Here is a 13,097-nt window from a genome sequence, read left to right on the forward strand (position 1 = left end):
AAATATTAGCAGTCAATCCTCTATGTTACTGCATTGGTACAACAAATGTGGTTTACAATAATGTGTTTTGGTCTGAGATAACTAGTTTGGGCAGAGCAAAGAGTACAAAAATGCCTGGTCCCAGAACTTGCAAAGAAAGCTGTGTGGTATGTTGATTCTGTCATTTTAGTAATACTGCAGCTAAAAGAAGGGTATAACAACAAAATGGTGTCAGAGTTTATCCAATGTTTTACTTACAGAAGACATATTTTCACAACGCACTTTACTTTTCATTCTGGTAATATGTGACAAAAAAAATCCTAAAATGGGACATTTTTCTAAAGTTAAAACAGCACGTTTTCAGGCTGCCAAAGGGTCATAAATACTAATTATGCTACTGTATATGCAACCCTGTAATATTACAGACATTTTTAGAATTTTTGTCACTTAAAAGCATGGCAAGTTTAATAAATATAGGTTTCATTGATGGTTTAATCAATGATGGAACTAATAAAAGGAATTTAACCATTTATAAAACAAGCAAATACGACCATCCCGTTTTGCCTAGGTTCTCAAGGTGTTCTCAGCTGAAGTCTTTATTTCTAAATCATTTCATAAGTCAACTTTATAGAAATATAGTAGAGAACAAAAACAAGATCTAAAAGTAACACTCAAGGTTATCTTTTTAACCTTTTAGGTGGTTTTCATGGTAATCTACAAATAAGGTCCCAATTACCTGACTCCACCCTAATTATTGATGTAAAAGCAGTTTTAATTATTTAAACACACACAAACAAGTAGGCTGAAACCAAGAAGACAGCATAAAGGGATGTGTCATTAAAAGCAATACAACAAATATTAAATCATTTACTCTTGAACTATGTGTTTTAGGATCTAATTTAAGAAGAAAAAATCAATTATTTATCCCGTCCACGTTTCCACTTTCACTTAGGCTACAATTTAAGTGAACAGTTTTCGATCAGGGGACGGTGGCTGCCAAGGCACATATTTAAGTAACAATATTCTCCGTTGCCCGCCTCTCTTCGCGTACTAGTGTCAAGTTATGCACAGATACATACGATTTCCGGTTTACACTTTCAAAATAATATTATGCTTGACAGCTTAGTGGGTGTTTTCCATGAAGTTTGCCCATAATTTGTATATTTAGGCATTTCTGTGAAAAAAAAAACATACACTACAATTCCTAAACTGTTAAATTACTATGAATTAGTGTCACCTTTTGTAATGCATATTTTGCTGTTATTTTTCATTTAGATGAAATATGACAATGAGACAAACATGTTATGAGGCATGCATGTGTTGACAAATGGATGCAAGTTTACATCTCATCGCCAAACTATGCATAGGTTTTATTCATCTTTGAAAACGCCCCTTCATTAACTGACCATCTTATTCCACTGAATAGACATTACGAATATTCAGCTTACATGATGGGCCAACAATATCCAACATACTTTATTTAAGTATTATTTCAATCAACTTACTTATGAGTGTTCACATGACAACATTCGCATTGATATAAATAGTTTAATTAACTGACTGGTTAAAACTAAAGCCAACTACCAATGCTGAAGTTGCCTGAGCTCATTCCCCCACAACCCTAACGTAAAATGCTTTTAGGGGGCTATTATTTATGTGAATTTTATGACAAATTTTGTTTTATTTAATCTTTAGGATGCATTTGTGATATCAGGCCTGGGACAAGACAAAAGTCTTACTCATTTTCAATGTTTAGTCTATTTCAATTCAGAATTAGAGATGAGAAAATGCTTTGTTTGTATTTTTAAGTAGGTTTTCAATATTGTGCATAATGCACACAATAAACGTGGGAGAAAAGGGGGGAAACTGTTGAAATTAACATAGTCTTGTAATGGCTTTTTCATTAAAATAAAGTATAAAACAAGTCGATTTCTTTGTTAGAGTAAGCTCTGGCAAAGGTCACCAAGTGTACCAGAGTCGACTCACAAATGTATTGCATCAGATTTGTTTATCGCATTAATGAGTAGATCTGCACTGGCATGAAGTGTTTTTATATTTTTAGACCAGACCAACTTCGGCGTATCGTCGACGCTTTAGCTGAGAAGACCTTTATTTTGAAGGCAAGACTGTGAGCATCCGGTCCTATCCGAGCGTGATTCCGGTTAGCTGGACGCGCCTCTTGTCTTTTGATAAAGGCTTCTTACTCGGAGTGAAGGCAGACATGGAGGAGCTGAGCGCTGTGGGAGAGCAGGTTTTTGATGCGGAATGCATTTTAAACAAACGGCTGAGAAAGGTCAGAGCTGTGAAATATTTTAACTTTGGACTTTTGTTTTCTAGCGGCTGTTTACAAACGTGTTCCCGCTCTTGGTTTTCTTGCAGGGAAAGTTGGAGTTTCTGGTGAAGTGGAGGGGATGGTCATCCAAGTAAGTACAAGTGCTGCTCTGCTCAGCCCGAAACAATGAAAACAACAACAACGTGTCGCTTGTTGCTTTCAGACAAACTGTTAGCTTAAAGCGATGTGATTTTTCGAGTCCGAACCACAACAACGATTCGATATCATCACGTTTTGTTTCTGGTTGCAGTTTGTTGAAATTCATCTCACAAATTCTGCCTTCACATTTGCCTTCTTTTGTTCATAACACCTCCAATTTGGGAAGTTAGCGGAGAGCCAAAGCAGACACTTTTTTAAGGCTATACCCTTTTTTCTCTTTAACATACCTTAATTTAATCATACCATCGCGATGTTTTAGTTATTTTAATCCCCGACTTTAAACAAGTTACTTTTGTGTGACCGATTCGTCAGACCAATTTCAGACTATCTGATATTTGATTTGTAACTGGTTAATGTTAGCTTCGTTACATAACACCCAATTTTATTGATATTTTGCTCTTTTATTCTGCATATTTATGTTGCTGCTTTGTTAGGCACCACTCTGCCTTCATTTCTTGTCACTTGCCCTTTCTGTTCTCTCTACATTGTTGCTGTAATCCACCATCAATGCACACTGTTGCCTGCCAACTCCATGGCTTTCTGTTAGAACCACATCCTTTGTGTGTGTGTGTGTGTGTGTGTGTGTGTGTGTGTGTGTGTGTGTGTGTTTGTAGGGAAAGGGTGGGGGTTGATTATTTCAGTGGTGACTGCTGATCAGAATAGGCTATTCAACAACAAGTGATGAGGAGAAAGGTCATTGCAAATGCATGTAGTTCAGATCACTTTAAGTTGGCACACAATGATCTATTTTCAGTGTGTTACTGCAGTTAAGCACGTTTCTATTCCCCCCATATTTGTACAAATTATTAAATGAATATACACTCACAATGTAGCCCACCAGGCCCACAAAAAGGGAGCTAACAGCTGCTTTGATTTTCAAAAAAAAAAACGTAGTCTGACTAAACCAAAGCTAAATTTGACACTTGGGCCACAGGGCCACCACAGTGTACAGGTGCCCAAAGAGGCAACAAAAAACAAGGCTATTTTTGCTATTGAAAACACACTCCATGCTGTGCCATCACAAGCACAACAAAGTTGTTATTTCATCACTTCCCATAAATGCCAGAGCACTTCAACGACCTAAAAATGTTCTTCCTTCCTGGTGTGTTCATGTTTTTCTACAGATGAACAGTCTGGTTTTCACTACACTATGCTCACTGTGGGTAACGCAAAGCTGAATCTGAGTTTGTAGGTGTGGGAGGCAGGTTGTAAAGTACCTCCTGTCACTGAAAAAGCCAGACTTTCCCAAAAAGCCCCCACATATTTCTGCATCAGCCCCAGAAAATGGATCATTATATTTAACTTTAGAAGGCAAATTCAAAACCTGGTTACTTTCTCACCTCTAAACAGCTGGTCAGATGCCACTGCCACTGCAGTTTTCAACAGTTCACATCTGTTTAAATTATTTACACTGCACACAAAGCTTCCTGCTAATGTATTTCATTGTTAGAATTTACAGTTCTGGGAACTGAAAGGTCTTTTCCCACAAATTCATGAGTAATCTGTCTCAGATAACATACTTATAGTAACATGCTTATAGCAAGTTTATGGCTGCTGGGTCACCAGAGTCCACTGTTTCTAAATGCTCTGTTGGAGTTATTTTCTAAATTCACGATCCCTGCTGAGGCTGGCCACCTTGCTTCTTGATTTTGTCTAATACTGTGATGTTTGACACGCTTCATGTCAATTCATTTCAGACACAACAGCTGGGAGCCCCAAGAAAACATCCTGGACCCGAGACTGTTGGCAGCATTCAACAAGAAGTGAGTATCATCATTGATAGTGGTCTATCTTTTAACTTCAAAATTAGCTTTACAACACTTAGACATACGTGGAGTGATATAATTAAGTGACATGCACAATCGTGTAAAAAATAGCTAATTTATACAGTATTTATAAAATACATTACTGCATTTTAAGCTTTTTGTCAGAAAATATAGTGAAATCTGCAAAATAGGAAACATTTTCAGGCCTAAGTAATACATGATAGATGTATCAGTAATACCGGTGATATTTTAAATACTATTTACGAATATAGAACGTATTTTCAAGTTTTATTTAAATTTGTTGGCCACTTTAATTTACTTTATGTTTTAACCATATGCCACACCAACAAAAATTTAATTGCAACATGGTAGATAAAAATGATTTAAAAAATACAAAAAAAAGAGCTACAGCATCAGTTCCCCCATAAACCATTTATTGTTGTTGTTTTTTTATTTTGTTTTTAAAATTTTATTATTCATTATAGAGAGCAAGAAAAGGAGCTTTTGATGCGCAAAAAAGGGAAAAGGCCAAGGGGACGACCACGGAAAATTCTAGTAAGTACACTTTAAAGCAGACTGTTATTCTTTGTCGTCCTAGCAGATCGTATCTACTATTTGCTCTTTCCTTTAGGAAAATGTTCCTGAAACTCCAAAGTCAAGCAGCTCCTCATCTGGCTCATCATCATCGTCCTCTGATTCCTCCTCCTCATGCTCCTCCTCTTCATCTTCCTCAGACGACGACGACGACGACAGCCATGTTAAAAATGCAAGTCCGGGCATCAGAACAAGAGACCTTCACCCCGTCCCCCAGAAGAAGGCACAGATTGTCGTTGCAAAACAGGAGCCCCCAAAGAAGCGAAGCAGGAAACCTTCGTCCCCTGAAGCGAAGGAATTTCAACAGAACAAGGGCCAGCGCAAAGTCCTAAAGGCTTCCAAGGATACTGATCTTCCTGGAGCCATCAAGAAGCCAGTTCACCCAGCGAGCTTCACCTTCATGGGTTTTCATCGGGGCCAGGCTCGAGATGCTGTGGGTGGTCAGAACAGGAGCTCTCTGACCCAGGGCGGGGCTGTTAAAAACTCCATAAGCTCAGTGGGATCTGGCAGGTCAGTCCAACCTGCATCCCTCTCCCTGAACAAATCCAACCAGAGCAGGAATGTCGCGGAGGGTAAACTGTCCATCTCCAGTATGAACAGCGGGACAAGTCTGGATTTAAAGGCAGCTGCGAGTAAATCAAAAGGGGTAGCAGCGCTGAATTTGAATACATCCAAACACCTCATTCAAGGCACCACTCAGCATACACTGAGCTCCCCCAATGGACAAAAGAAACCCCAGGCCCCTGTGTCAACACTGCAGCTGATACCCAATACCAAGGCAGTGGCTGCCTTACCATCAAAAAATGCCTCCTCCAATCAAGGATCTGGTCCTCAGCCCCTCAACCTTCAGAACAAACTGGTGCAAAGCACTGATGCTCCTGGAAATGGCACTACTTCAGTGTCAGGCCTGAGAAATGCAACAAACCCAGCAAGGAAAAGTACTGCCTCACAGAATCAGGATTATAATCCTCCCAAGAGTACAGCAACCCCTGGAAGACTTCAGGCCAGAAAGAGCCAGCTTGGAGCAGACAGGGTCAAAGAGGCAACTGAAAACCAGACCCCCAGAGTCCAAGGCAGGCTGGAGAAGGGCTGTGTGCAGAAATCCTCTGCAGAGGTCCAGAGCCAGCAAGAAAGATCAGCCTCCAAAGATGGCAAGAAAGCCAAAATGAATGACATGAGCACAGGAGAAGAGGAGAGCAGCTCAGACTCAGACCAGGATACTACTTACACTGGACAGGATCGCTCGGTAGCAGTCCAGAGCCAGGACTGGAAGCCCACTCGTAGTCTGATAGAACACGTGTTTGTAACGGATGTCACTGCTAATCTAGTTACTGTCACAGTCAAGGAATCACCGACCAGCGTGGGCTTCTTCAGCATTCGCAACTACTGACAGGACTCCGTACGCTGCAAACCAGATGGGCTTTGAAGCAAACGGGGGGGTTTCGAGTTCTGATGGAATTGGGGAGACCTTTGGCTGGAGAATTCCTGAGGAATGCATCAGGGACCAGAGGTTAATTTGCGCTTCGTCTTCTTTTTAGCAAGAGACCAGTTTTAGGTGGAAAAAAAAAGACCAGTTATTGATTGTGATTATTTATTTTTATTGCTCATGTCTACTAATTGTTCAAGAAATGGCAGTGGAGGCTCACAGAAGGGCAAGAGGCTGCATTTTGGTCTCACCTGATAATCTCAAAGAAACAAATCTTTTTGGTTTCAGTGAGTCCAAAATTGCATCATTCCCTGGGCTTGGAGAAAAATAAATTATTCATCTTTTAAGTAGGGGTGGGGTAGGGTGTCGATACAATATAGTATTGCAATATTTTGCATGGCAATATTATATCAATACAGAGACACCTACTATGGATTTTCTAATATATAAATAATTAATACATATGTTACTTTTGGTAACCTACTAGAATAATAAAACCAATTGCTTTTTCAGTCCACTAGAAACATGTTACTGCAATAAAAAAGTGAGATGGTTTGAAAACTCTTATTGATAAAGTCTTTCCTTAATTTGCAGTTCATAAAATATAGTAATTTGCAATATATCACAATATGTTATTGCAATACCCAGCAAAATGCAATACATTCCAAAATCGCCATATCGTGAGCAGAGTATCATGATCATTTTGTATCAGGGGTCTCTGGTGATTCCCACCCCTACTTTTAAGTATCGAGATAAAACTGTCATACCCCGTGTAGGTTGCTGATTCTATGGGAAATATCATCTATAAATTAATTCTAGCTGATGTTTTCTGTGTTTCTCTGTCGAGGAGGCATGTAATAACAGCAGGTAAGAGAACTGAAGAAATAATGAAAGGGTAGGCATGAGCAGGAGGCGTAGCTTCGATTATGGGTAGCAGACATTTAGTTCATAATGTGTCAGTGTTGTGAATCCATATCAATTAATAGCTATGTAAACCAGTTTTAATTCGTAGTATAGTATTGTTTATTTTTTTAACATTTCATAAGTTAGCTACCTCTTCTTTCCACATTTGCTGCATATGTTTATTCATTTCTTGTGGGATATGGAATTTGTCCCTCCAGGGTATACCATCATTGTGTCCATATTATTGTTTTTATATAGCTCTAAATGTATTGGACTCTCATGCTTTATAAACTTGTGTTAGGACCAGCGACCAGCTGCGGCAGCAGACAACAGCTTCATTTCTGTGTAATGAAAAAGTCCATCAGCACAGCCTCTGAGTTCCACCCGCGGTTGAACTGTGCGCACTTTTATCGCCTCAAAAAGCAGGTTCATTCTGCAGTGCAGCCAGTTTATCAGCACAGTTTTTCCAAACGGGCTGAAGCATGTGAGGAGTCAGATACAGTATCTCTGTTCCTCCCCGGTGTCCAGATAAGACTCGGCCTGAGGTTTGCTCTTCTGCCTCTCCATCAGTTCTATCCTTCATTCACCAGCAACTCTAATCTTCTCGGACTTGTAATTAATATGGACAAAAACCGGAGAATAAGTGCTTGCACTGACATGGAAGGACAGTCGTGGACTGTACACCTGACGATGCTTCTCCCTCAGTCTGTCAGAGCTTTACGTGAGCCTTTGAAGGTGACTTGAAACCACTGGGGGAAGGTTGGGTGTGGACAAAGCTTGACAATAAACCGCTCAGCATTGTTTGTCTCTGACCACAAAACACCAGATGTCCTTGTGTCAGTTGCTACTGGTCTTTCAAAATGTTGAGGACTGAAATACCAGATTTGTTTTGTTTTTTTTTTCTTTTGTTTTTTTCTTTTCCTTGCAGCTGCAGACGTCTCACTTCACCCGCCTGCATGGGTTCAGGAGCTGCAGGCCCGGCCTCCCAAAAAAAAAAAGATCTTTATCTGATGTAACGGAAAAGAAACCACAACAATGTGCGCTACTTTCTGCTCCCTTGAGAGGAGTTCAGCAACAAAGCACTTCGACTGAACTCTTCTGTCTAATCCTGCTCTGCAGACTGTGCCTTTCTTTCTGTCAAAGACTAAACACAAAGGCATTACCCCAAAGATAGCTAGAATTTCAGGTTGTTCAATAAAGGAGTACCCCTAGAGCATAGCATGGAAACCGGACCGGATTGTTTTGAAACGGAAAAAAGGAAGACTTATCACAAATGTATGGAACAGACACATATTTGATGCCTTATTGAAACCATGGATTAGAGTTACTGAAGTATTTTCAAGACCAACTGGAAAAAAAAGGTCTGAATTCTCATATTAGAGGTGAACAGTGTTAGTTCAGCATTTGCCGTCTTCTTGGCAATATCATTCCAGCATACATATCTTTCAAAGTCAAAGAAATGCATCAAAGAATAGGTAAAGTTTAGTCTAGGCTCAATCAGATTGACATGTATCACTACCTTGTGAGGGTATCGCACAGTGTTTATATGAAAATGTTTGTTTTTCCTATTGTATCTGCTTTTCTGAATTAATGAAAACTACAAACTTGGCGTAAACGTGTTACCAGTTGTGGTCCTTTTTTAGATCTACTAACCATCTCAGTGGAATGATGTTCTCTTTATAATCTATTTATTTCAAATCAAGAGCTTTTCAGGGTAGGACGGTGTCATCAATCCTTGTATTGTGCCACTTGTCAAATTGACTAATAAATGGTACAACTTCATGTCTGACTTGTTTGTTTTTATCAAGGAAAAGTGCCAAACGTGCTAGTCCCAGCTTCTTAAATGAAAGGATTTGCAGCTTTTCTCGGAGTTATATGAATGTAAATTGACTATGTTTGGGTTTTGGAAAGTTATTCTTTATTCTTTCAAAACGAGCTATTCAAAAGCACCACACTGGGTTCCTGTAACGGGATTACCATTGTTCCTGCCATTTTACAGTTTAAACAACAGGGTTTCTGCAGAGCCTAAAAAAAAATCTTAAAAGGCATTGATTTCAATAATTGGTATAACACTGTTGAAAATCAATCTTCGAGAATCGAGGGTCTTAAAAGTGCTAAGACATGGAAGTTGGATTTTTTTAAATTGTGTTTTTCTGACTGCCTGTAAAATTTAAAAATAATTGGTAACTAAATATTAACATCACTCAGATCAGGATAGCAGGAAACTGACTTCCAGGGACGCTCAGAGCAGAGGATCCCCAGCAAGCTGAGACTGTACCCTGGATGACAGGGGGAAGTGCAAATACAATGAAAATTGGTTATTCAACCAAGATTTCATGGCAAGGCTGAAACCTGTACAAGGCGATGCATACGAGGCTCGGTGTAAGTGTTTTAAAACTAGGCATGATGGTAATCAAGGCAGTGGAATTCCCAATACAGAGCCAGAAATAAAATCCCCAAGAAAACTATCAACAAACATCAGTTCTGCTCTACTGCTGTCTCTCCCACAAGACAAAAAAAATCACCTGTTATGTTACAATAAACATTTGGCCAAAATTGTCTCTAACCCTAAGTAACTGATTTCATGTTTTCATTTTTTCTTCAGTTTTTGTTTATTTTAAAATTGCTCTTCAATTTCTTTCTGGTATTAAGAAGTATTAAATCTAACTTTCCTTAAGCTGTAGGAACCCTAAAACAATCATTTTAATAAATAAATTGATAATGAAAGTGATGCTAGTTGTGGGCCTTCCTTCAGCATGTTAGCATTAAGATGAGATGGTTCAGAATATTAAAATATGACACTCATCATGCTGATCAGAAATTCACCAACGCCTAAAAGATGTGAAGACTGAATTTGATCTTTCACTTTCTCTGAGACAGCGCAGTTTCAGTCTTCACTGGCAAAACTGCTAAATCCATTAGTGACAAAACAAGATAGCAGAAGCCCAGTCAATAAGACTGTCTATCTCTTCTCTCCACTGCCAGACTCCCCACTAAGACTCATGGATACATGTAGTGCAGCAGCCACTAGATGGTGCTGTTGTACTTGAAGGCAAAGACACCCAAAGGTGCTTGAGTTTCTTAATTAACCATAATTACATAATCTGTTGGTTTACACACTTGACATTGAGATCCTTTAATGCATCGCATTATATGCAACAAACTATCAATCTGCCTTTCTCACATTTAAAGCTCACTATACAATTCCACAATAGTATTCACTCTATCATAATAGTACAAAAGCATACAGTGGTATTTCCTCGATAGTGAAAGATGTACAATGATACAAGCCGCAGGGTTTTTTCTCAACAATGGCTTGAGTTTTAAGTTATCTACGACCACAGTTTCTAATTTCAAGAGCCTGCCAAGAGAAATGTAGATGTCCTCTGTTTCCACTGCATCCTCATCTGATGATCTGGATAACATTGGAAACCTGTACATGCCTCTGACATGCCAACACTTTGACTGTATGGCCAGTGATTAAATTTCAGCCGCTCATTCCATTTGATTTGCCTCGGGTCTGTGTCGGCATTGAGTGCATGGCTCAGCTGCGCAATACCTTGTGTCTCTAACCCACAGACTTGGAGTCCAGAGCTCCGTTGAGGACAGGGGAGGCCACCGCAGAATAACTCAGCTTTTGATTTGGCACTTAGTCGTTCCAATCATATAATCTCTAAGTAACAGCAGAGCGGCCCTCTGACAGGACGGAGGACAATACAGCCAGTCTGTCTGACGGTTTCACCAGTTTCCCATCATTCCTCAGCTGCAGACAGCTGCCAGAACAGGCTATTTTGTTGGATTAATCTTTGGCAGCTCACACTTGACCCGCGTATGATATGCATGACCTGTGACCATAACAGATCAGAAAAGTGCTACGATCTCTTAACTGAAACAACTGGCAGATGTTTGAGTCAAAAGATAGAAAATTAATCAACAATTTAACAATCTATTAACTGTTACTGTAACTTATAAAACAAAATGCCATAGCTCATATCATTATGGTTTTTGTGGTTTAACTGTTATACAAAAAATGCAAACATGACACCTTAGCATGGAACGGTTTCTGAGACAGTGGGCCTCTGGGCACAAGGTGCAAAGAGCCCCACCACCTATCCTACACGAGAGCAAGGCACACAGACTTTGGGGAAGTTTTGCATCTACTTGTAGTCGTCATGCACCTTTTTGTGGTTTGGTGTCTCTGTGGTCATTTGTGTCTCCTTGCAGTTGTTTTGTGTCTTTTTGTAGTTGTTTGGGTCTCTTTAAGGTAATTTTGCTTTTTTATTGGGGCAAGTTTGTGTCTGTTAGAGGTGTCTTTATTTATTTATAGTGCTTTGCAGTCATTTCATGTCTATCTGTGTTTGTTTGGTGTCTCTTTAAGGTTGTTTTATGTCTCTTTAAGGTTGTGTTATGTCTCTTTGTGGTTATTTTGTTTCTTTTTGAAGCCATTTTGTGTCTTTGTGGTTGTTTTGTCAGTTTCTTTAAGTTATTTTGTGTCTCTTTGCAGTTCCTTAGCATCTTTTTGTGGTCTTTTTGAGTCTCTTTCTGGTTGGTATGGTATGTGTTTATTTGTGTGATATTTTGCAGGTAAAGGTCAGGAGGCCCCCCATCACTTTGGGCCCCCACAGTTGGCCTATTCTGTTATCCATCCATGCGCCTCAGGGCTCTGACAGTTTCCAAAAGACATTTCATATACTAAACAACTAATAAATTATGCATCACATATATGTTTAAAATCAGATTTTTGTATGTAAAAATTGCAAATAAGTAGTTTCCATAGCTGTCAAGTAAATGTTGTGGGATAACAAGAACATCATTTCCTTCTGAGATGTTGTGGAGTCAAAGTGTAAAGCAGCATTAAATGGAAATACTCAACTGACGTGCAAATACATCAGAAAAGTACAATACTTGAGTAAATTCAAGTAGTTACAGTACATTCCACGGCTGGTTCTTTGTAACATAAATGTGGCCAAAAAGGAAAGTGGTGTAAGAAGCTCATTTTACAGCATTGTTATTGTTCCACTGAAGAGACTAAATGAACAAGAAAGTCTGCAGCACCTTTCAACACAAAGACACCCCTCTCTCTCTTTCACCACCCCTGTATTTACACACTCTTAAAAACACTGTCACACAGCCTGACTAACTGACAGAAGTTATCATTACACAAAGCGCTCAATTCCATAATTTATAGAGATCCCCGTCCCAGTCATGTGGAATTCTCCCAAAATAAATTCAAGTAAACACTTACGCGACAAAGAGGCACTCACAGTGGCCTGGTATGCATAAACAGTATGAACAGTGTGACAGTGTAATCCCAACCCCACCACCCCCCCTCCAGCCCAACACACACACACATACATATACCCAACAACCCAGCCCAGCACTGACTTCAGGCTGGGGTTGGAAATGTGCCTAAACCCCCACCTCAGCCCCAGCGCCGATGCACCAACCCCGATCCAAGACGCCCCCCCACCCCCACACCTGACTCCTGGCAAAATAAGCCAGACTCCAATCCATCTTCCATCGCAATAACACACACCCCAAACCATGTTGTTTTGAAGAGCATTCAGCAAGTTCATCTCTGGGGATGTTTTTGTTTTTTTCCCCAGGACATCTTATTGTTTTAGCAACACAAAATGCCATAAATCAATCAGCTCTTTGCTTAACTCAGGCCTTTGTTTAAAAGCCAGAAATAAGCTTTTTCCATGATGCGTCGTTGAAAGTAAGCAACTGATACAAAAGGATGCAACAAAAGGGGTGATTAGGGGCATATGGGAACTGATTTTACCTACCTTTTCATTTGCAGAAAAGATTTTTCCTATCTTTGCAGATACACAATAATATTTTTAACGTAAATGAATTGCACAAAATATAGAAAATATTGTCAGAAAAAAGGCCACCTATTCAGAAAAGTAGACAATAGTGCTTCCAATAACAGCTC

General features: G+C 39.5%; 2 protein-coding genes across 2 annotated transcripts in view; one reads left to right on the forward strand and one right to left on the reverse strand.

Moving 5' to 3' along the window:
• LOC121956111 (RNA binding protein fox-1 homolog 3-like) overlaps nt 1-13,097 on the reverse strand; it is a 575,995-nt gene that overhangs the window by 532,096 nt on the left and 30,802 nt on the right. The window lies entirely within an intron of this gene.
• cbx2 (chromobox homolog 2 (Drosophila Pc class)) lies at nt 2,140-8,941 on the forward strand. Its single transcript, XM_042504220.2, has 5 exons — nt 2,140-2,272; nt 2,359-2,402; nt 4,168-4,233; nt 4,722-4,791; nt 4,868-8,941. Exons 1-5 carry the CDS (start codon nt 2,201-2,203, stop codon nt 6,218-6,220), a joined length of 1,605 nt encoding a protein of 534 aa, XP_042360154.2. The 5' UTR covers nt 2,140-2,200; the 3' UTR covers nt 6,221-8,941.

The sequence above is a fragment of the Plectropomus leopardus genome, chromosome 18, assembly GCF_026936395.1.
Source record: "Plectropomus leopardus strain MGB_pleo_1.0 chromosome 18, ASM2693639v1, whole genome shotgun sequence".
Classification (NCBI taxonomy): Eukaryota; Metazoa; Chordata; class Actinopteri; order Perciformes; family Serranidae; genus Plectropomus; species Plectropomus leopardus.

Excerpts from the sequence above, each read along its gene's own strand:
- cbx2 (XM_042504220.2), top strand. The coding sequence starts at position 2,201 with ATGGAGGAGCTGAGCGCTGTGGGAGAGCAGGTTTTTGATGCGGAATGC. Across the intron at positions 2,403-4,167 it reads TGGAGGGGATGGTCATCCAA|ACACAACAGCTGGGAGCCCC; the intron begins GTAAGTACAAGT and ends AATTCATTTCAG. Across the intron at positions 4,792-4,867 it reads GACGACCACGGAAAATTCTA|GAAAATGTTCCTGAAACTCC; the intron begins GTAAGTACACTT and ends TCTTTCCTTTAG.